The 24941-nt window shown below is 50.4% G+C and overlaps 1 protein-coding gene and 1 long non-coding RNA gene across 2 annotated transcripts in view; one reads left to right on the top strand and one right to left on the bottom strand.

Moving 5' to 3' along the window:
* bcas3 (BCAS3 microtubule associated cell migration factor) overlaps window positions 1-15765 on the top strand; it is a 107050-nt gene extending 91285 nt beyond the window's left edge. Inside the window, 2 exon segments of the mRNA XM_076977348.1 lie at window positions 1927-2094; window positions 15577-15765. Coding sequence (XP_076833463.1) covers window positions 1927-2094; window positions 15577-15725 — 317 coding nt within the window. The 3' untranslated portion in view covers window positions 15726-15765.
* A 1949-nt stretch (window positions 15766-17714) lies between these two features.
* LOC143478388 (uncharacterized) lies at window positions 17715-24036 on the bottom strand. The gene is made up of 3 exons (XR_013121738.1): window positions 23919-24036; window positions 20440-20543; window positions 17715-19510 (listed from the first exon to the last, which is right to left on the bottom strand). It is a non-coding gene; the product is annotated as an uncharacterized LOC143478388 (long non-coding RNA).
* Between the last annotated feature and the right edge of the window lie 905 nt (window positions 24037-24941).

Raw genomic sequence — 24941 nt, 5'->3', positions numbered from 1 at the left:
CGCCCGCCTCCTGACTCCGCCTCCTGACCCCGCAGTGGCCGTTTATGATTTGATGGGGTTTGCTCTGCAGCTCACGGGTGTGAAGAAAGAGGAATGCAGGCTGAGGCAGGGCTGTCAGCCGCTCCGATGAAGAGATCTCCCCCAGCGGAGGACCTGAACTCCTGACCCCGCCTTCAGTCAGCTGGTGTCGCTCGGACGCCGTGGAGGGGGGAGCGGAGCCGGGTGGAGCAGGGTCCGCCTCCCTCAACGTCTGTCCATGCCTGCACAGCTGTCGGCCGTGTTGTGTACACAAACATGCCTGGCCCCGCCCATTAAATCCCACCTAATCCCACTTATACATTAACATGTACTTTGCATACACCAGTTCATTGGTCTGTTGGTCTGTTTCCTGAGAGCTGCATGCTACACTCTGGAGGGGGGGGGGGGATTGGGGCTGGGGGGGGGACTCGACCGGTCCAGAAAAAGCCCTGTGTGTAAACACTCTACTGCCACGCAGAGCTGTCATGGGGTCATGACCCTGTACTGGGGCTCATCCTGCACGGAGCCAGAGATGCTGCTTTGATGATTCCTCTGAGGGGATTCGCTCCTCCACAATCACTGGCTGTCACATGTGGGACAAACAGCTTTTTATGAAGTGGCATAAAGTTATCTGCTGTCTGTGGGTCTGGATGGTGTTTTGCAGCAGATAGCGGCAGAGGCCCCTTCAAGCCTGTCGGCGGTGGGTTGCCAGCCACAGCGCCCTCCATCGCCCCGGGCCCCTCCATGACCACGGGCCCCTCCATCACCACGGGCCCCTCCATGACCACGGGCCCCTCCATCACCATGGGCCCCACCATCGCCCCGGGCCCCTCCATGACCACGGGCCCCTACATGACAACGGGCCCCTCCATCACCACGGGCCCCCTCCATCGCCCCGGGCCCCTCCATCACCATGGGCCCCACCATCACCACGGGCCCCTCCATCACCACGGGCCCCTCCATCACCACGGGCCCCACCATCACCACGGGCCCCACCATCACCACGGGCCCCACCATCACCACGGGCCCCACCATCACCACGGGCCCCTCTCTCGCCCCGGGCCCCACCATCACCTTGGGCCCCTCCATCGCCCCTGCTTTAGCTCCTGTCAGAGGCCCTGAGTGTGGCTGAGTCTGTACAGGGAGGCGCCACAGATAGCCACTGGCACAAAGATCAAAGGGGCCTTCTCTGGGGGATCTTCTCTGGGGGATCTTCTCTGAGGGATCTTCTCTGGGGGATCTTCTCTGAGGGATCTTCTCTGGGGGATCTTCTCTGGGGGATCTTCTCTGAGGGATCTTCTCTGAGGGACCTTTTCTGGGGGATCTTCTCTGGGGGATCTTCTCTGAGGGACCTTCTCTGAGGGACCTTCTCTGGGGGACCTTCTTCCAGCCCTCTGATAACCCAGACGTATTTCACCATGCCCCACATTTGTGTGTGCAGAGCCACCTCAGAAACACGACCACCCCACACTCCTCACACACAGTCTCACCAGAGACCGGAGACGCCTCAGACATCAGCGCGCTGCCCTCAGACTGTTTGCATCTAGGCAGAATAAAAAGGACAGTTTTCCTTTTTTATTAAAAAAAAAAAAAAAAAAAAAAAAAAGAAGCTATTGTCTTGTGGTGGTTTGTGGTGGGCTCAGTCATCTCCCATCTGCTGTCCATGGCCATGCAGCTGTGGGTCAGACTCAGACTTGTTCATACACTTTTCTGGCCGGGCTGCTCACCCCCGTGAGGGTGAAGGTGATGTGTGCTGAGTGCTGGCGTGATTAGCAGCCCTCAACCTGGAGCCTCTGATTCTCAACACCGTGTGTCTAATCCTCTCTCTCTCTCTCTCTCTCTCTCTCTCTCTCTCTCTCTCTCCTCTCTCTCTCTCTCTCTCTCTCTCTCTCTCTCTCTCTCTCTCAGGCACGTTCGACCGCAGCGTGACTCTGCTGGAGGTCTGTGGCAGTTGGCCCGAGAGCTTCGGCCTACGTCACATGTCCTCCGTGGACGCCACCGACGAGGGTCTGCGTGAGAGACTGGCCGAGGCCATGTCCGAGTCGCCCAGCCGGGACGTGGTAGGATCGGGGACGGGTGAGCTGCACGCATCACGACCACGCAGATGGCGCTTCTCCCATCAGTGTGTTAGCAAACCCTTCTCAGGAAACACGGGCCGTGCTACAGATCCACCCTGACACACGGTGCTTCATGGGTTAGTGTGGGAGGAGGCTGATGAGTGTTTTAAACAGCGAGATATTGCTTCGCTCCTCCAGCGAAGGGTGGAGGGTGGAGTTCGCAGCGTGATTCCGCACACTTGTTAAAGACCTACAGTCATCTGGCATCTCAATTAGATCCCCCCCACCACACACACACACACACACACACCCGGCAGACGCTGGTCAGATCTGCGGCCCCTTCCAGCAGAACAAGAAGCTGTTAGCAGATAACGACCATAAACTCATTTTGTTTCATTTACTCACCAAGCGCAATCAGTTTGTCTGCCTTGTCTTTCTTGTGCCCCTCTAAGTTAGAAAAATGGTGACATCCCTTTAAGAGACAAGGTCCCGGCGTATTACGGTGATTTCTTGCCCAGATCGGCTTGGAAATGGCACATTTCTAAGGTTTTCTAATCATGAATTAGATGGGAGTTGGTGGGGGGGGGTCTCTTGCCACTCTGGACAATCCAAATGTTGAACTCGTTTAGGAAGCCCCCCCCACTGAACAACAGGCTCTTTGATTTGGGAGGGAAGATGGAGTCTTGGTCCAGGACGGTGCAGAGGGGAGGTCACGAGGCCCTAATGCGTTTAGCATCGACTGGCCCTCTCTTGCAGCGCGTCTATTAGGCACTAATCTGATTTGTACCTATTCATTTGCAGTCCCTGCAGCAGCACCGACTTGGCCCTCCACGTAATTGGTTCTGTCTCTATTTTTGCATCATTAGATTAAGCCCGACTCCCGGACACTTGTAGTCTGCGCTTGTCCGTCCATTTATACAGCCTAATGTAACACAAAATTCATTACTGATCACATTACGCTCAGCTCTCGGCCTCGCAGCGGGGCGAACCGGGCGGCTGCTTAACCCCTTCCTGCAGCGGGGAGCGTGGGGATGGCGGGGAGAGGGAGCGTGGGGAGGGCGGGGAGCGTGGGGAGGGCGGGGGAGAGTGGGGAGGGCGGGGAGAGGGAGCGTGGGGAGGGCGGGGGGAGCGTGGGGAGGGCGGGGAGAGGGAGCGTGGGGAGGGCGGGGAGAGTGGGGAGGGCGGGGAGAGGGAGCGTGGGGATGGCGGGGAGAGGGAGCGTGGGCAGGGCGGGGAGCGTGGGGAGGGCGGGGAGAGGGAGCGTGGGGGAGGGCGGGGGAGCGTGGGGAGGGCGGGGAGAGGGAGCGTGGGGAGGGCGGGGAGAGTGGGGAGGGCGGGGAGAGGGAGCGTGGGGATGGCGGGGAGAGGGAGCGTGGGCAGGGCGGGGAGCGTGGGGAGGGCGGGGAGAGGGAGCGTGGGGAGGGCGGGGAGAGGGAGCGTGGGGGGAGGGCGGGGAGAGGGAGCGTGGGGAGGGCGGGGAGCGTGGGGAGGGCGGGGAGAGGGAGCGTGGGGAGGGCGGGGAGAGGGAGCGTGGGGAGGGCGGGGAGAGGGAGCGTGGGGAGGGCGGGGAGCGTGGGGAGGGGCGGGGAGAGGGGCGTGGGGGAGGGCGGGGGAGCGTGGGGAGGGCGGGGAGCGTGGGGAGGGCGGGGAGAGGGAGCGTGGGGAGGGCGGGGAGAGGGAGCGTGGGCAGGGCGGGGAGCGTGGGGAGGGGCGGGGAGAGGGAGCGTGGGGAGGGCGGGGAGAGGGAGCGTGGGGAGGGCGGGGAGAGGGAGCGTGGGGAGGGCGGGGAGCGTGGGGAGGGCGGGGAGCGTGGGGGAGGGCGGGGAGAGGGAGCGTGGGGAGGGCGGGGAGCGTGGGGAGGGCGGGGAGCGTGGGGGAGGGCGGGGAGAGGGAGCGTGGAGGTGAGAACCCTGCTCTGGCGGCCCGGTGGTGGGACACATACTACCGGAGCCTCGGCCGAGATAGCAGGGGCTTATATCAGCCCGGTCTGCGCCTTAGCCAGACACCAGACGGGGAGGAAGACCAGCAGAAGACCAGACGGGTTGGGGGGGTGTGGGGGGTGGGGGGGGGCTCTAATCACACGCGCAGGGCCTGTCGTGCGGGACTGGACCGCCAGAGCTGCCTCTGAGCGACGCCCTGCACGTTCCAGAACGCCGGCTGTCCGCTTAAAGTCCCCCGAGGTCACGGCGGCTGTTTTTGGGATGGTCCCTCTCTGTAGCAGTAATGAGGTCACTCGGAGCAGAACAAGATGGTTCTCCTCTTGCTGTCATGGGCCGCGCTTCATCCCCTTTTCCCCACTCTCCAACGAATTCTCCACCTCTGTCTCCACCTCCGTCTCCACCTCCGTCTCCACCTCCGTCTCCACCTCCGTCTCCATCTCCGTCTCCACCTCCGTCTCCACCTCCGTCTCCATCTCCGTCTCCACCTCTGTCTCCACCTCTGTCTCCACCTCCGTCTCCACCTCTGTCTCCACCTCTGTCTCCATCTCCGTCTCCACCTCTGTCTCCACCTCCGTCTCCACCTCCGTCTCCACATCTGTCTCCACCTCCGTCTCCACCTCCGTCTCCATCTCCGTCTCCACCTCTGTCTCCACCTCCGTCTCCACCTCTGTCTCCACCTCCGTCTCCACCTCCGTCTCCATCTCCGTCTCCACCTCTGTCTCCACCTCCGTCTCCACCTCCGTCTCCACCTCCGTTTCCACCTCTGTCTCCACCTCTGTCTCCACCTCCGTCTCCTCCTCCGTCTCCACCTCTGTCTCCACCTCTGTCTCCACCTGTCTCCACCTCCATCTCCTCCTCTGTCTCCACCTCCGTCTCCACCTCTGTCTCCACCTCCATCTCCACCTCGGTCTCCATCTCCACCACTGTCTCCACCTCCATCTCCAGCTCTGTCTCCACCTCCATCTCCTCCTCTGTCTCCAGCTCTGTCTCCACCTCCGTCTCCATCTCCACCTCTGTCTCCACCTCCGTCTCCACCTCCGTCTCCACCTCGGTCGGTCTCTGTCTCCACCTCCGTCTCCACCTTCGTCTCCACCTCCGTCTCCACCTCCGTCTCCACCTCTGTCTCCACCCTGCACGTCCCACTCCTACTTGGCTGTGATGTGTTCTGTGGTTTTATTGGTGCTGAAACAAGAGGAGATGACTATCACATGTTCATTTACATAAACATGAAGGAGTGAAGGAGGCGGGGTGTGGGAGGAAGGCCCCCCCCCCCCCCACTTTGAGCCCTTGGCGTCACGGTGATTGTTACTTGGTGACATGGACCTATTGCAGGCCACAGATCCCTGAAATACAGTCATCCCGAAATTTCACACAGCAACATAATGTGGCATGCTGCATTTTGCATAAATTCCATTTAAGGAGGGGGAGGGGATGCAGGAGGCGGGCTCTCAGTACCATGAGCCACACCCACCCACCACAGCCAGAGTGCACTAAAGCCCCAGCCGAGGATCATGGGTCTGTCATTTCTCCTTACGGACGCCCGGACGCCCACAACGACACATTTACAAGCATCTCACCCTCACGCCTGCAGTGCTGAAGCCACATATGATATGATCCTGCACTCTGATGTGTTTCACGTAGCCTCACACACGGAGACTGTGACCTCAGCACGTAAGCAGTGGTCATAATTGTGCAGAGGAGATGAGTGCTCCCTGTTGGGTGAGCTTCATCAGTGGGAGCAGGAGTGTTGGGACCAGCGCTCTGTGTGTGTGTGTGTGTGTGTGTGTGTGTGTGTGTGTGTGTGTGTGTGTGTGTGTGTGTGTGAGTCCGTTTAACACTTATTGGAGCCGATGGCTTTTCGTGCACTTGACGGGACGCCCACACTGGTGCAGCAGGCCACGCTACACTGGCTGCTTTGTGAAGAGGATGTTAGCGACAGCTCTTAAGTACCCACTCCCTCTCCCAGAACATCCCTACGCATTCAGGCTGGCCTTTAGGGCAGTTCCACTGCTCTCTCTCTCACACACAAACACACACACACACACACACACACACGCATAAAGGCTCTCAAGAAGACACGCATGGAACCACAGATGAACACAAACACCCACCCACTCACACACATACACACAGAGTCTGTCACACATGCGTACACACACTTAGGCAGACTCTCAAACAGGCGTGCTTAGAGGGTAAGGGGAAAACACATGCCTTGCACACATAAACACATGTACACACACACACACACACACACACACACACACACACACACACACACACACACACACACACACACACACACATTGCGACCAACACAGGCCCAAGTGGCCATCTGAACTTGCAGTGATTCAACGTTTTCTCATGGAATCAGTGCCTGCGCACTCACCCAGGTTCACGCTTGCTTGTACATCTCTAAGAGCCGGACGCTCTCCAGTCCCGACACTCTCCGTGTCCCGACACTCTCCGTGTCCCGACGTTCCCAGTGACTGCTAGCCGAACCAGGACAGGATGTTTGCTCTCCAACTCTGTAGTCATCAAGACGTCCATTGCTCACAGGCCTAGCCTACATACACCACCATCCAGTCACAAATTATTTATAAAAATGTCAGGTTCTGTTCAAAATGGCTTTTTGATTGAGTTAATTACTCAACCGGAGGTTTGTTATTGAATCTAGACGTAGGGGATTTGCTAGGTGCACTGGAGCAATGCTTAAATAAGCTTTGGATGAGACCCGCCCAGCCTGATATTATCGAGAGACACAAAAGCACTGCCAAGTCCACTATTTTTACGTTGTTTTTTCATATATGTATATTTGTTATCTCGGGAGTACCAATGATTTTATCAAGTGATGAAGAGTGAGGATTTCATTGCTGTCAGGCCCTAAGCGTGTTCAGCAGTGCCGTCTGGAAGAGCTGCCTTTAGCAACAGGTTACAAAGCCCCTGTAACGTGATGACGTATTTGGCAGCTAAGTGTGTGAACAGCACTGAGACAGGCCTGCACACCGGATCACCGGAGGAAGGCGGAGGAAGGCCCGGTACAAACAAACAGACACGGACACACACACGTGTCCTTATCTGTGCTATTTGTTCTACTTCAAAGTCCTGGTCAGCTGTGTGGTAATGAACCTGGACAGGCTTGTGTGTGGTAGTTTTAAGTCATCCGTCTGAGAGAGCGATGAGTCATCTTCAGTAGAGCAGAGATTAGATCTTACGCTGCGTCCCCGTGTGACTCATTTATGAGGTCGGATTTATATTAAAAGATAAAAGGAGGAGTTTGTTACAAATGTGAAGTGAATGTCCTGTTTAACCTGAGCACAGCTCATTATCTGCTGCTAATAACCACGCGGACTCTTCAAACATGTAACGGGCCGTTTGTGAGCCTGGCTTTGTGAAAACGGCCATTGTTCACCGCCCGCCCGATGATAGGTAGTCCAGGCTGTTTGCATTGGACCGCGTCGTGCAAATTCATCTGTGCAGCGGAGGGCCATTATCAGAGCGCTGCGCCCCTGGCCTTGATGTCACGGCTCATTTTAACGGCGAGAGATAGCCATCGCTGGAGTAACAGCACACGGCACGGAGCACGGCAGCCCAGCCTCCCTCCTGCCACGGCAGGAATTAGCGCACCGCTGATCAATCATCCAGCGCCCGCTTGCACAACGCGCATGATAGATTACACAAACAAACCCAGAGCTAATCTGGCTCCGCTCGGCCTGCTGCTGGATGCATGGGGAGGGGGCACACGATGAAGCAGATGGGGGGGGGGGGGGGGGGGGGGGCGCACGATGAAGCAGATGGGGGGGGGGTGCACGATGAAGCAGATGGGGGGGGGGGCACGATGAAGCAGATGGGGGGGGCACACGATGAAGCAGATGGGGGGCGCACGATGAAGCAGATGGGGGCGCACGATGAAGCAGATGGGGGGGGGGCACACGATGAAGCAGATGGGGGGAGGGGGCGCACGATGAAGCAGATGGGGGGAGGGGGCGCACGATGAAGCAGATGGGGGGGCGCACGATGAAGCAGATGGGGGGGGGGGCGCACGATGAAGCAGATGGGGGGGGCGCACGATGAAGCAGATGGGGGGGGCACGATGAAGCAGATGGGGGGGCACGATGAAGCAGATGGGGGGGGCACGATGAAGCAGATGGGGGGGGGCACACGATGAAGCAGATTGGGGGGGGGGGGGGGGGGTTGAACGGTGTGGGGGGCGTTGTGGAGCGACAGAGCGACTCTCACGACTGTTTGAGAGGCCTTGGTGTATCCCCAGAGAGGTGTGGGGAGGTTCCTGCCCCAGCAGGGGTCAGCTGGTTTGAGTGGGATTACTGTGTGGGCCAGTGTGTCAGAGAATACCTCAGGCAGGACGGGGAGAGGAGGTGGTGCTGGTGTAGTGATGGAGATGAGGGGGGGGTGGGGGTCAGTGCTGTGTCAAAAGAGCAGGATTTGCATAGCTCCTCCCCCTCTGCAGCATAAGCCCCTCCCTCTTGTGAGGTTGTTCTCTTCGGGCCAGCCTAGAGTCTGACCGCACACGGCGACAACGTGAGGCGACGCAGAATAATCTCTGTGTTCAGAGCAGCCACGGCCACCCCGGCTTATTCTGGCCTCCTCTCCAGGACCGGGAGGTGCGGGAGGAGGAGGGCTGGAGGGAGAGGAGGGGAGGAATGGAGGGAAACCAACCTGCAGTGAAGATGCTTTTTATGGGCTTTTTGGAGGCTGCACTTAACTGCTTGCTCAAGGGAGCGACAAGCAGAAAGTGGGATTTCAGAGAGTGGGAGGGAGAGAGAGAGGGAGAAAGGGGGAGGGAGGGAGAGAGAGGGAGGGGGAGAGAGAGGGAGAGAGAGACTGTAAAAGAACGCATGTGAAAGCAAGGCAGCAAACCCTGTTCCAGATTGTCATGACACAGTGCTGATGAAACACACTGAGAGCAGAAGAGTTTGCACAGGGCTGGAGATAAAGGTGGAGGTGTGATGGAGGTGGAGGTGTGGTGGGGAGGTGTGATGGAGGTGGAGGTGTAGGTGGGGAGATGTGATGGAGGTGGAGGTGTAGGTGGGGAGGTGTGGTGGAGGTGTAGGTGTGGTGGAGGTGTAGGTGGGGAGGTGTGATGGAGGTGGAGGTGTAGGTGTGGTGGAGGTGTAGGTGGGGAGGTGTGATGAAGGTGGAAGTGTAGGTGGGGAGGTGTGATGGAGGTGGAGGTGTGGTGGAGGTGTAGGTGTGTTGGGGAGCTGTAGGTGGAGGTTTAGGTGGAGGTGCAGGTGTGGTGGGGAGGTGTGGTGTGGGTGTGGTGGGGAGGTGTGGGTGTGGTGGAGGTGCAGGTGGGGAGGTGTGGTGTAGGTGGAGGTGTAGGTTTGGTGGGGAGGTGTAGTGTAGATGTAGGTGGAGGTGCAGGTGGGGAGGTGTGATGGAGGTGGAGGTGTTGGTTTGGTGGGGAGTTGTAGGTGTAGGTGGAGGTGCAGGTGGGGAGGTGTGATGGAGGTGTAGGTTTGGTGGGGAGGTGTAGTGTAGGTGCAGGTGTAGGTATTGGTGTGGTGGGGAGGTGTGATGGAAGTGGAGGTGCAGGTGGGGAGGTGTAGTGTAGGTGCAGGTGTAGGTATTGGTGTGGTGGGGAGGTGTGGTGTGGGTGTGGTGGGGAGGTGTAGTGTAGGTGCAGGTGTAGGTATTGGTGTGGTGCAGGTGGAGGTGTAGGTGTAGGTATTAGTGTGGTGGAGGTGTAGGTGTAGGTGTAGGTATTAGTGTGGTGCAGGTGGAGGTGTAGGTGTAGGTGTAGGTATTAGTGTGGTGCAGGTGGAGGTGTAGGTGTAGGTATTAGTGTGGTGCAGGTAGAGGTGTAGGTGTAGGTATTAGTGTGGTGCAGGTGGAGGTGTAGGTGTAGGTGTAGGTATTAGTGTGGTGCAGGTGGTGGTGTATGTGTAGGTGTAGGTATTAGTGTGGTGGAGGTGTATGTGTAGGTGTAGGTATTAGTGTGGTGGAGGTGTAGGTGTATGTGTAGGTATTAGTGTGGTGGAGGTGTAGTGTAGGTGCAGGTGTAGGTGTGGTGCAGGTGGAGGTGTAGGTGTAGGTGTAGGTATTGATGTGGGGAGGTGTAGTGTAGGTGCAGGTGTAGGTATTGGTGTGGTGCAGGTGGAGGTGTAGGTGTAGGTATTGATGTGGGGAGGTGTAGTGTAGGTGCAGGTGTAGGTGTGGTGCAGGTGTAGGTGTAGGTGTAGGTGTAGGTGTAGGTGTAGGTGTGGTGACACAGCGCTGGCAGGGAGAACAGCAGACGCTGCACACAATCGTTTCACCATCTACTCACAGTCCACGCTGGTCCCACCACTCCTGCTCCACCTCTGTGCATGGACACGCGCATTAATAAAAGACCTGAATTAGAGATGAGGGACATAATGGAGGGCTGTGTGAGCAGTGCGGCCAGCCCACACTCCACCGCGCGGAACGCACACGCATGACGCGAACGCACACGTATGACGCGAACGCACACGCATGACGCGAACGCATGACGCTAGTGCCCACGTATGATGCGAACGCACACGCATGACACACACGTATGACGCGAACGCACACGCATGACGCGAACGCATGATGCGAACGCACACGCATGACACACACGCATGACGCGAACGCACACGTATGACGCGAACGCACACGCATGACGCGAACGCACACGCATGACGCAAACGCACACGCATGATGCGAACGCACACGCACGACACACACGCATGACGCTAGTGCACACGCATGACGCTAGTGCACACGTATGATGCGAACGCATGATGCTAGTGCCCACGTATGACGCGAACGCACACGTATGACGCGAACGCACACGCATGACGCGAACGCATGATGCGAACGCACACGCATGACGCGAACGTACACGCATGACGCAAACGCACACGCATGACGCAAACGCACACGCATGACGCAAACGCACACGCATGACGCTAGTGCACACGTATGACGCGAACGCACACGCATGACGCGAACGCACACGCATGACGCGAACGCACACGCATGACGCACACGCATGACGCAAACACACGCATGACACTAGCGCACACGTATGACGCGAACGCACACGTATGACGCAAACGCACACGCATGACGCAAACGCACACGCATGACGCTCTCCGCCGCTTCCAACAGAGCTCGCCGCCGGCGTTCTCGTTGTCCTGTTTCTCCTGCCACGCCCTCCAATCCGTTACACTCCACCTCCTTCACCGCTCTCGTGAGGGTCGAAGCCCTGCACCTCCTGTAGCTCCACCCCTAACCCCTCCCCTAGCCCCTCCTTTAGTCCCTCCCGTAGCTCCTCCCTTTGCAGGACAGGTCCAGTCTGGAGAACGACAACAGAGGACCATTGAGGACCGTACATGGCGGTCATATCAGCTGACTGGACCGAAACGCAGCTTAATGCAAGAGAGACTCAAAAATGTCACGAACATTTAAATCTCGTCAAGCCGAGTCCGAGACCTTTGAGCGGCTATTCAGACAATTACACTAGCAGCAGGAAAACGTTTTTATTTCAGAACATTTTACGGATTCTGTTTTGACAAGTTGAAGTGTTCAGCATATACGTGTGTGGTGTCAGTCACTCGCATGGCCGTCACCGCGCAGAAACAGATTCAGCGTTTCGATTGGCCGCTGGTTCCTTCTCGTTTGGTTTATGTCCTCCATAACTCACCCTTAAGACAACACGCCGAGCCCAGAGTGCCGTGTTGTACACGTTTCCTGTGCACTGTTCACATCAGCATAATCCCAAATCATAAAGATTTAAGTAGCTTGAATTGGTCCGTGTAAGTGAGAACCTCATGTTGTGATAAGAATAAAAAACCTCAACGTTAATCTTGATAAAATGGAACTGGCTTGTCCTGTGGGTGGGTTTTTTTTTTTATTCCCTTATCTAGCTCAGAACAGCTAATGCTGTTGTAGTCTGGGGAGTCTGAAGTATGTGGCGTACGGTATTTGTAATGAGGGCTGTTCTCACCTGTGTGATAATGCTTTGATACAGCTTGGCTCAGTGTGTAAAGTACACAAGCGCACCGTCAGGTACACGACTGCAGCGGCCGGGCAGGGCTGACACCACCACACTCTCCTTCATCACAGCGTGGCCAGCGTGACTCTGCCCCTAAATGAGGGCTGTACCCTGGGGGGCTGTGCGAGGGGGGGCAGGCTGGGGGCCAGTTGAGGGCGGGCCAGGTTACGCTGGCTTTTCATTAGGTGTAATTGAAAGCGGGCCATGTTGGGTGCAGCGAGGCTCCTGCCACCTTTACCTGCCCGCCTGGCAGAGCACGTTTTAACGAGGCTGAAGTATGAAGGATCGCCTCCCATTAACGACACCCCCCATCACACCCCCCATCACACCCCCCCATCACACCCCCCGACCCCACCTTCGCCCTCCTGCCCCCCCCTCTCATGGAGCCACAGCGGCGTGGGACCATCGTTTGTCTGACTGGCTGTCGTGGCCCTAAACTTGCCCTTCTAAGCATGTCTGCTGGGAAACTGGTTCCACACACACACACACACACACACACACACACACACTGACGCCCCCTCTCTGTGTGCGTGTGTTTGAGGGAGTAAACGAACAGGTGTGGACGGTGCAGTGTTGGAGCACAGCAGTGAGGTGTGTGTGTGTGTGTGTGTGTGTGTGTGTGTGTGTGTGTGTGTGTATGTGTGTGTGTGTGTGTGTGTGTGTGTGTGTGCGAGAGAGAGAGAGAGAGAGTGATAACCAGAGCCAGCTGCATCCACACCGAGATTAAAGTGCAAACAACAACAAAAAAAAAACAATGGGATGGGATAAGTGTAGTATTGGTGTGGGTTGTGGCCTTCATCTCTCCCCCCACCTCTCTCATTTACTCCCTCTATCTCTCTCTCCCCACCTCTCTCATTTTCTCCCTCTATATCTCTCTCCCCTGCTCTCTCGCTTTGATAGTGAAGGCATAAATTAGGCAGACTCTCTCGCTGCCATTTGCTCAGACCCAGCAGTCTGATTAAGGGCTCTTTGTTTACTTTGATCCCAGTTTCGTTTCCCCCTAATGCGCAACTCAATCTATCTTGGCAACCGCAAGCCCCCAGCTGTAGCAATGTGTTGTGAATCAGGAGGGTGGAGGCCGTGCGCACGGGCCCTGCGTGCCTCCACCGCCTCCATCTCCTCCACCTCTCACCCTCCCTCGCTCCTGCCTGCCCTGCGTAGCGGCAGGCCGGCCCACGCCAAACCTCTCCGACTGCGGGATTCTGCGCGTGTCCTGTTGCAGTGCGGCGCTGTGAAGCAGCTGCCTTGCGGAACATCGAGCGGCCTTTTTATATTTAATGAGGTGTTTGGAGATCAGCTCGAGACGTGCTGGGCTTTACGGTCTCTTTACAATTTGTAATTTTTGTCCAGATCACCTATGAGTGAATGTGAGCAATGTTCGAGTTGCTTGGAAGTCACATTACTTTTGATGGCATTCATCTTGCGTAACTAGAACTTAATCCATAAACATAGTCCAGTACAGTATTCCTCATTATGTAAAACTGTCATTTGCCCTCATCAAAAGGTGACTTTCCTAAGATCAGACGTTTGTATAGCAACTTATAGCTCAACTTTCTGTGTTATGGGCCCCACATGTTCTGCGGAGTGGACCGGGGGAAGTTCTTAAATGGAAAGAACAGGAGTCCAGCCCCCGTGCGTCAGTCTTCCACCGCCAACAGCCAGGCCTTCCTGAGGCGTCCCACCAGGCCTCACCAGATGTTGTTCAGGGTCACGGCACCAGCTCAAGTCCCGCGACCTGTCCTGCTGTCGCTGGGCTCCTTGGTCTTCAGGACCGGCCCCTCTCCTCGGGCAGCCCGCTTGGCGGCTCAGGTTTCACCCTCACACTGGCCCTCCTGTTGTAGCGGCTGCGCGGAGACAGAATCCTGCCGCTAGCCTCTGGGTCTCCCGATACTACAATGGGCCGCTGTAGCGGGGGCAGCGGGAGCTGCAGATTAGCCTCGGCGTTATCGTAATAGCAGCGCAGTGGCGACGTAGACTGGAAAGTGCATCTACGTGCCGTGTGTTTCAGCGAGGCTGTGAGAAAGAAAACAGTATGAAACAGTAGCCTTCGCCAGCCATGGTTACTCATTTCAGCTTGGCCAGAATACATGTGTTGTGTGGTATGGGGGAAGTGAATAATGGGGGGGGGGGGACGAGGTGGGGGCCTGTTGCGTGTAAAGCGGTGATGTTGTGGCCTCAGCAGGCCCCCGTGCCTCAGTGCGTGTGCACGCATGCGAGCGTGTGGGGGCATCTGTGTGACGGCATTATTTACCTAGCGCTAAAGCCAAGAGCTCTGCTTCCAGTGGAAACTTATCATCTCCGGCGTCGGTGCTCACACGCCCGGCACGCTAGCCCGGCCCCCCCCCCACCCGGGCTGGGAGCGGACCCTGACCTGCCCAGGCCTTTGAAGTCTGATTGTTCTCTGCCCAAGGGACTGCTGCGAAGACCGCGCTGGGCCAAGCGGGTGGAGTGCGGGTGGAGTGCGGGTGGAGTGCGGGTGGGACGGGGCGGGTCCTTCTGGCCACCTCGCTGAGTTCTGCTGTCATGGGGGTGTGTGTGTGCTGATACACTCCCACCAATCACACATACATGGTCATCTCCAGCCCACTTAGCTCCGGTCATGAGGCCAAACACTGTCACCCACTCGCTATCAGTGTGGATATATACAGTTTGTGTGTGCGTGTGCGTGCAAGTGTGTGTGTGTGTGTGAGGAAATGTCCTGGTTTTTTAATTACCTTCATTAGCCTATCATTTATTATTGGGGTTTTTCTTGTTGACTTTTACTGAAAACCATTTTTAATAAACCAACTGTAAATATCATGTTATTGTAGGATTACATGATCCTATGTTAAGTGAGTGCCACAGTATATGTGCTGAACCAACACACACTCATTATATGGGAGGTAAAACTCATCATAGGTTTTTGCAGAAATCATATAGTGCTATTAATAATTGTACTATGTCACAAATTAAACAAAGTCATCTTTTGCATGTATAGTATACAGGCATTTTGGCCAGTGTGTCTTACATACACATCCCAGAGTGTGTGGTGTGTAGTAGCATGTACTGGGTTCATTTAAATGAGTTAATTTAAACAAACCTTTACAAACTTCATGAATAGATTCATTTACACATAAAAAAATCCTGAGATGTTTGTAATTTGTGGATCTTTGTAAAGGTTTTGGAATGCCAACAGGAATGTTATTCACATAAAACTCCCTGTAAGAGACGTATTTCAACATGAGTTAAGACATCTCATTTAGCAAGACAGCACGTTCAAGAGGGAATGTCGGAAGACAAATATAAAAGTCACAATCAAATGCGCATTCCCGTGTAATGAACTGAACTGGGGTCAGTCCCTTCCAGTGCTTTGATACGTCTTACCTGACGTTTCCTGTATGCTCACCGTGCTCAAATACTAGCTCGTATTTAACTGCATCTGATAAACGAGGCCACACATATACAGCGATGACAGTGTCTTTGTGTGTACATTTGTGTACGAGGACATGATTCACGCTGTCCCTCCCCATCCCCCGTCCCCCTGGTCTCTCTGGTGTCCCCGCAGAGCTGCAGAGGGAGGGTAGCATCGAGACGCTCAGCAACAGCTCGGGCTCCACCAGCGGCAGCATCCCGCGCAACTTCGAAGGCTACCGGTCCCCTCTGCCCACCAACGAGGGCCAGCCCCTCAGCCTCTACCCCGGTGGGTTCCCCTAACGCACCCCCCTGCCTCCCCAGCCCTGCACGCCCCCCCCCCCACACACACACACACACACACACCTCCTCTGGCCGTGCCCGGACCGTCGCTGTGGAATGCAATTCCGACGTTTCCTTCCACCCAACCAGCCGTCTAGTAACGAAGAATGAAAATCCGTTCAGATCGGAGACGACGTCTGTTTGCAGGTGTTCAAGTGAGTTACTAGATTTGGACTTTGGGCCTAGACATGCTGGTGTGATGAAGTCTGTGTGAGGCAGAGACGCTCTGCAGACATGATGTTAAAGCTGTTGGAGATGTTACTGTGCACCTTCAGCTAGATGCAGGACAGAAAGAGTGTGTGTGTGTGTGTGTGTGTGTGTGTGTGTGTGTGTGTGTGTGTGTGTGTGTGTGTGTGGATGCATACATCAGGATGTGTAACATACTGTAGCTTCATGTATGTTTTATTATTCATAAAATAGAGGGTCTTGTATGATTTAATTTACAGCCATTGTTGCAAAGTTAGAGTATTAAAGAATCTCGATTTTCTATTTAAATTTGTAACTGCATTCACATTGAGTATATTTACAATATTTGTTTATGAAACAAATGTCCTTTCAATACATTTATTTCTGAACAGAATATTTTGAATCTATTTTAATATTTACTGGTAATACATTTTAAACCTAAACCTTAAAATTTTTGCCATTGACAAATATATTTAGTTGTACTCTAATGACATTTAATGGTCACCCACACAATGTTACATGACACTATATTTACAATATTTCTTTGTGTATTTCTTTGTGATTTCAATCCAGTTTCATTCTTCGGCTTTGTAAATGTTCTGTGTTCTTGTGTGAGTATGTGTGTGTGTTTTACAGTTCCTTTTTTAAATTTAGCGATAAATACAAGGTTTATCGTTTACATGAGAAGGGACATTGCTTTACAATTATGTCCATGATTTAAGATGTGCTTTGTGGACGTTGAGAGAATGTGGCCAGTTCTCAGGCCAAAACCTCTTTACTCGAGCAACATCTTAAGTCGTGCGAGATGCCTGCCCACTGGCCGCAGGAATACGTTCAGGAGATGATGACAGCAGAGCAAATCTTTATTTGTCCCCTGAATATACACACGCTCACGTGCTATTCATGTTTTCTTCTTTATGACTTACAAAGAAATTGCTCCCTCAAACTGGACTAGACAGGCAATATTACACAGACGCGGAGACGGAGAGGAGCTGCAGGAGAGCATGCTGGGATAGCGCTCTCGTCCCGCAGGCGCGTCTGGCTGTGTGTGTGTGTGTGTGTGTGTGTGTGTGTGTGTGTGTGTGTGTGTCTCTGAATGATTTACAGGGGGGCAAATCTGGCGTGACTGTATTTCCCTGAATGCATTGCACATGCTTTTTATGAACTGTAATACGCTTTTGTAAAACACTGAATTTATCCTGTTGTTGAATATAAATCCATGCAATTGAAATTGTCAAGTGTACATTGGTTTGTGTCAGTGTGCTTGAAATGATGACCTGTTCATTGTAACCGTTTGCGGTCAACTATCGGTAACGGTGATACGTGCTGCGTGAGACAGTGGAATCTTTTCATTTTCTAAACCAGAGGCTGAAGGTAAGATTCAGTCTAGATAAGGGATGTTTTCAGTTACGTTTACATGACCTATCTTCAGAAGGTGAGTTGTGTCGTAATCCTGTGGACCTCAGCAGGTGACCGGTACTCGCCGGACTCATGTAGGATTGTTTTATGTGTCAGAGTGTTTGAACTACCATGTTGTTTGAGCATCTAAAAGACCTAAACTGCACACCAGCCATGTTTCAATTAAACATTTCTGAGTTCTAACAACATTTCTCTTTTAATGGTAAATAATGACATGAAATCACGAATAAGTGATACTTTGCAATGACATCGAGTTGTACCAACATTTTGGTGTTTTAAAGGTCCAATTCATAAAGTGCTTCACCCAATCAGTCCTTAGTCAGAACCACAAAGACATGAGGGGACCTCACAGAAATCTTTATTGCAGAGAGACACGTACAGGCATCTGATACACGCAGTTACAGGAATGTGAGGGGAGTCTGTCAATGGTTGCACTAAATCGCCGTGAGATAACGTGAGAAATTCAGGTAGGTGTTTTTTTCTTGCCCACCTCAGATATTTTTTTTTTACATGTCTTATATTTTATGCCTTTGCAGATTATGTAATATAACAAATCATAACGGTCATAAATTTAAGGAATATGATGAAAGACTACAAGTTCTTATGAAAGTAACAGCTTTCCTGAGGAGGCTACAAGCTAAAAGAAAGTAATGACCCTAGATCATTTGCATATGCGCTTGACCTAATTAGGCAGTGAGCTAAATTGTAATAAAAACAACAAGTAAACAAATAAACAGCTGAATCTCCATGTAACTTCATATGTGATCATCTGCTTGAGCTCCGAGGCTCCACTGGAACAAGGCCGGGATAACGGGGACAGGGACGTAGGGGACAGGGACGTAGTGAGCTTGTCCTGCTCCAGGTCTCTCCCCAGATGAGCTGTGCCCTCGGCTGGATGAGGAGCACATACCTGTACACACGTCTCTGTACCTGCAGGAGCACATCCCTGTGCACACACCTCTGAAGCCACAGCTACACAGTCTCAACGGTGGCTGGACACGCCAACAGCCCGCCAGCACCTGGAGGTTGAGTGGGAGAGTTCTCATATACTGAATTAAATGAAGTTTAACTCCTCCCCCATACTACTGATTTAATCGCTGCTAGTAGATGGAGCAGACATAGATTAGAGGTGGTAGGGTTCCTCTCACGCTGATCCATGCAGGTGGTGAAGGAGAGCCCAGGTTTAATACTACAACAGAGCCCCAGCCCTTCACCCTTCCGGGCTCCCAGTGACCCCAGTTCAGTACCCGGCTCTCAACTGGTATGCCTGCTAAAACAACCGCCTAGCCTTACACCATTTAACTAGCTAATGCTAAGTATAACAAACTTACAGGCCTGTGGCACAGAGGACGTATTAAAAAAGTTAATTTATCCAACATTTATTACAAAATGAACGTGTAATTACGCGTGTTTTTCGAATATATCTATAGTACTGACTAGCTATAGATTATAGCTATATGGCGTTAGACCATAAAACAGTGCAAAAAATATTTCACATGTGCAAATTTACATCCCCCCCCCCCTCAAAAAAAAAAACAAAAAAAAAACAGTAGACTGAATCTTGTAAATTGCAGCAGCTGCGTTATACCCTGAACAAGGCGGTATGTTTACTGGGAATGGTCCAGTAAACGGGTTCGGACGGGTTCGTTTAGAGCTACCATCGTGTAACACTTCTATGCCACAAATTACAGATGCGACCTGTAAATAAGCTGGACATATAGTCTCACAGTGGCAGTCTGAGGTCTTCTTGGTGTCTCCTGTCGTCACGCAGACACGCTGATTTCTCTACGTTAGACTCGTTGAACTTGGAATTTAAATAATGGCACAGAAAGGAAACTAGTCGAAATAGACTGAGACTGCTGCGTTGAACTGACGTTAAACGTCAAAATGAAAAATGATGGTGTAATTATAATCCGGATCGGTGTAGGGGCAGAAGAAGCGGTGTATTTAACACATCTAGTGTTGTTTAAACACACAAAAACACTTTACTCGTGTGAGTTAGTGTTTTTCATTTAACCAGAGATAATGTGATTAACTTACCTTGACAGTTCACAACGAGAAGGATCCCTCAGAACTGCTGGATTGTAATGGAGTCAGTGGTGAAAGGGTACGTTTCCAGATTATATCCAGATTATATCCTGCTATATAAGACATATTAAGGCATCTAAATCTATTTTTGCATTTTTTCATAAATAATTTTTTTTATAATTTTTTAATGATTTTATCATATGCGCGTCATTAGCGTTAAGAGGAACTCGGATGATATCTCACTTTGTGCATTATCCGTCGTGCCGTTTTAAATCTTGTGAAAGGCTGATAAATTAATCTGCTCAACTAATTTCACGGGTTTCGGGGGCATGTATGTGTCAAGAATGTTAGAATTCTGAAAATCCTGCCAAAGTTTTTCAGCAAGTACATCGTAGCCTACAATTATATAAATTAGCAAGCTTGTGTTTCTGTTTAATACATTTCTTATTTTCATTTTTTTTTATCATTACAGCCTACACGTTTTAAGTGATACACAAGGCTACTACATATATATATATATATATATATATATATATATATATATATATATATATATATATATATATATATAACTAAACCGGAATTTAGTAATCACAATAAGACACAACACAGTAGGGTCCGAATGGGATGGTAGTGTGAAAAGGGTTGTGGACAGCAAATAGGGAACGAAAGAAACAAGTGAAATATGACATTTTATTTAATGTGGTTTATTTAATTTAATGTGGTTTGAGTCGCAAATACATGGAGTTATGGCAAAAGTATTTATCTCACTTGTTAAAAGAATAGTAGATATGGACTATATTTAAGAGCATTGAATTCGAAGAAACTGTATTAATAACCTAATATATAAAGCATATGCCTACAATATAGTGTAGTTATCTTGAAAACATAATTTTAACATTAGCACATTAACCTTACCAGATCTTACCCTATGAATGTTTCAATGGCATAAACCCTTATGGTCTCGTCCAGTCAAAATATTCCCAGTTGTTCTCAGAGATCATTATAATAACAACATAATAAACCTTATACAGTTAGTCACCTGGATGAAAGACGTTATACGATATTGTTTTGGGGTTTCTTCATGTGATGGGTCGCACTGCATGACACGGTCCCAAGGGTAGTTAGAGCGCCCCCACCTGTTACCTGCGGTAATAAGGTGTGACATCCATCACAAGAATGCGTTACCTCAGTAATATAATAATGATAATAATAATGCGTAATCCTATCATCATTTAATCCAATAATCATAAATAAATAAATCATAAATAATCAATTAATGAGTCGATCAAATTTAAGTCTCGTTTAGAGACACTTGTTTCTCACTTTTTATATTTTTCATGGATAAACTACATCTGATATTTTATGGGTGCATCTGACAGAGTTTCTTTAATCGATATCACCCCTCTATTACGTTAATAGATATAAATCTCAGCTACGCCATTTTAATCAACTTACTATGATACATGCATTAAAAAGGGATTTAATTGCACTGTCTATGAGAAAAAAAATTATACACACAACGCGATGTCTACAGATCTCAGAGGTAATGGATTAGACGCTGCGTCTCATCACGGATCCTGTTACGTGTGATATGAGAGATTACATATTCTGTAGGGAGATGGGGAAATAATCCGCTACAAGGTGCGTGATGATGCCGTAGCTACTAACTGAGGTCTGCAAGGTTGACGTTTGTTTTAGGGCAAGAAGCGTTGGGTCTGCAGGCGCAAGAGTTGCCTGGCGTGGTTCTGTTTCCTTCATGCGTTTTCACAAACCCGCAAACCGAGTACAAACAGATTAAATCGGTTCCCTTAATTGGCACTGCGGAAATGGCGGGAATTATACGCTGGATACGCTTGGACGGGCTGAAAAAAGCACTGAGCGGAGCAGAAAGAGGACTGAGATGTGTGTGTGTGGGGGTGTAGTGAAGAGTGGAGATGTGTGTGTGGGGGGGTGTAGTGAAGACTGGAGATGTGTGTGTGTGGGGGGTGTAGTGAAGAGTGGAGATGTGTGTGTGTGGGGGGTGTAGTGAAGACTGGAGATGTGGGGTGGAGGGGGGGGTAGTGAAGACTCGGTATACATGTGACAGGGGGCAATATGAGGGACTTTGACAGGTCTTAAACGGTCTGGCGCCAATGCTTCAGTCTACTGGCTAAATATAGCAGGAGAGATGATGCAGGGGTTTGGGCAGAGATGGGGAAAGATGAACAAGTAAAAATCGACCTTTAATAATGACCAATACGAGTCACTGTATATTAAAGTACACATTCATTTCAAGGATGTTGGAAATATGTGTTAGCCGACGAAAAATGTTTTAACACTTTAGGTTGTTGCAGAATTGGACACATGATCTAAAATTCGTCTGAAGGACAAACTAACCGGAACAATGCATGATAAAGACATGTATGTATTTAGTGATAGCAGGCTTCACTCCGCCTGTGTTTTACATATTCTAACCCTTCTCTAAACCGCTTCGTTACCTGGTGGTGAGGGTTTTAAAACCTTCCTAGTTCAGATACTGTATTTTTACAACAGCTTTCGTGATTAACAGTGGCACTACACCCAGCACGGGCAACTTCTAAGTCATCTGTGATAATGGCTGAACACTTGATTATATTCTTGTCGGTTTGGATGTGTGTCAGTGAGGATCTGGGCCCTAGGAAAAATAAATCGAACTTAATTGCACTGACTCTGTTGATGTGATTAGTTCCTTAAGTATATACATGGAAAACCATTATCATTCCCATGTGTGGTTAATCTCTTTCCACTTGAAATCTCCCTTTGTCGAAGTTTAAGCCCGCAGATCAAACATAGACTATTGATTATGCCAGTTCGGCGACTGTAGGCAAAACATTTCACCAGAGAAGGCCTGTTCATGCTCCAATGAACAAATCACAACGGTGCGTCCAGACCCACCAGCGATTGTAAGACAAAGACTATACTAATACAGGGTCCAGTAACTACCCCGACTTATATAAAAGATCCCCACAACGTACCCTATACATTTTACCCCCAAATTAACCAAAGCATTAGTAGATATCTAGGTACACAGTCTGTCCATGTTTCGACCTCTTACTGCTGTTTTATTGTGCGCTTTAAACTCAACAGACTAATGTGCAGCAGATCACCTCACCAAACTAATGAACACAGAGGAACCACTCAACTATCAAAATATTCAGGACTTTCAGCTTTCTTACAAACTGCGTTTCGTTACATCTCTGGGGACACGCTTGTATTTAACCTGATTCATATCGCAGATGTACCCGGCGATAAATCTACCGTTTGGTCTAATTTAGGCCTGTTTTTTTTTTTGTTACTATTTTATTTTTATTTTGCAATACAAACTTTAATCTCAACATTTCCACCTCTTACAAAATCCGCGTTTTTAGGAACTCATTTTAAGAGACATTTATTTGGCTAAATATGAACGTTTTGTTTTTTTTTGCTAGCTATCAAACCTGATTACACTTCGCTTTCCAAGTGCATATAACACCTGTGCGGCTAAATTCCTGCTTTTCAATCAAATTGCGTTGATTTTATTGTTCCACATTAGTTCGTTTATTTTAAGCTTTATACCACTTTTCATTTGTGGTTCGAAATGCTGCAAATTAAGAGTTTCACACTTAACTCCACTTAATAAAAATGTGTAAATAATTCGATATAGCAGGGAAGAGCAACGCTCTTTTCAAATGCTTCGTAATTATATATTTAAAATAAACTGTTCACACCATTAAAATATAATTTTATACTCACTATTTCAGAAGACCTGAATTATATATTTCCTTTTTTTTTTTGTTCTTACTGTCGTTGTATTTTTTCTGAAAGAACATGAAGGCGATTTTTAAAATAAGTGGACACGTGTGTTACGTGTGTAAAAATATATACAAACATAAATACATATACAAATATTTCACGTACATCTACATTGCATCGGCGAGTTTAAAAAGTTTCATTGCACGAACTTTCATTTGAATGTGCAACTCGGGCTGTTTGGCTGTAATTGTAAGTGGTGCAAAAAGGGTTAAAGTGGCTCGTGCGCGCGTGCGGCTGCACTACTGCACCTCGCTGCACTAGTGAGAATGTGGCACGTTTGCGTTTTCACCAACGATATCTCACATTCCCCGTTTAGAAAAAAATATAGCAGATAGCTGACGTTTAATCCACGTTTTCAGTTATATGCCAATTGCCATCACTGATTTTCAGACTTAAAAACAGCCCATTTTTGGCATCAATTACAAAACGATGGAGTCGCGTTGTTGGAGGTTTTCATGATAAATATGAAGTGACAGGAGACGTTTCTTATTGTGGTCCGTCAGCCGCCTGGCGCCGAGCGACTGTACAACACACCATATCCAAGTTAAGCAAATGCCCACGAATTTATTCATCGTTTTACATTCAGAATCTCAATACTAGGTCGAAAGTAGCCTGTTGGGCTAAAAATGTAGTATGGGCGACATTTAACGAGCATCTCATTATATGATAAATAAAAACCAGATATGAAACCATGATCTTAGTACTTACTTCAGTGACTTCTGTCGTTGAGTAGTCTGTAGTGTGTACTGAATTGTGTGACTTTTTTTCCCTTGAAAACTTGCTTAGGTTTTGTTAGCGGTGTTTTTCATTTGAAGTCAGTGTGCCGTGTACTAATGCGCTGAAATGCTCCGCTTGTCAAGTTTAAATAATCCACATTTAAATGTAAACTCGACACGCCGTTGCGCAATATTGCGCAGGTTAATATTAAAAAGAAGAATGAACTCACCTAAATAATCCTTACACTGTGTTTATGTCCCAGTGTGTTATATCCCAGTGTGTGTGAGCTTCTGAATGACCCGGGGTGTGTTTAAAGTGCCAGTGTCCGGATTAGTGGAGGTTTGTCCTCTTGCGAAGTTAGTTAAGATGTACACGGATAATCAATCACTAACATGAAACGCTGGACTCATTTTAAAGGATAGTTTGGTCGTCTGACCCCTTAAACATGAATTTGTCAGTCCTTACCCGACACGTCTAATCTGGATAATATCTTAATGGTTTTGGTGGTCTTACTGGGAGTGGACACCGGAGAGTCCGGCGAGGCTACATCAGCTGTAACGTCTAAATAACTTCACGTTTGTTAAAATGTTTCTCCGGTGCGAAATAAATGTCAGCGACCGAGTCGTTTCTGCCCCTCGGTGGTTTATTGAAATCTAGTGAATAAATGAGAGCGCGGTTATTAACTTCAGTAATAATTCCTGGTTCCCGGAGTGACACGCTGTGACGGTGAAGCGCAGGCGGACCGAGCTGCTGCCTCCACCCGCCACGGACTGAGCGCAGCCCGGCTTCGCGGCTCGGACACGGGGGGGGGTGGGGGTCTCCATCTTTACTGTCATTGGTTCATATTTTATTCTGTTGACATGTTTTCTTACTGCTAATGCTTCCGACACCTTCTCGTCCACCCCCTCTCCCGGAGCCGGGCCGTAGCTGTCGGAACCACGCCTATAGAGGCCCACAATTGGTCCAGAAAGCGTAAAATCAACAATCAAGGGGGCTTGGTTCGTTAGTGTTGGG

Source organism: Brachyhypopomus gauderio, chromosome 16 (assembly GCF_052324685.1).
Source record: "Brachyhypopomus gauderio isolate BG-103 chromosome 16, BGAUD_0.2, whole genome shotgun sequence".
Lineage (NCBI taxonomy): Eukaryota > Metazoa > Chordata > Actinopteri > Gymnotiformes > Hypopomidae > Brachyhypopomus > Brachyhypopomus gauderio.
Note: the sequence above shows the minus strand (reverse complement) of the source record. Positions and strands in the feature narration are given on the sequence as shown.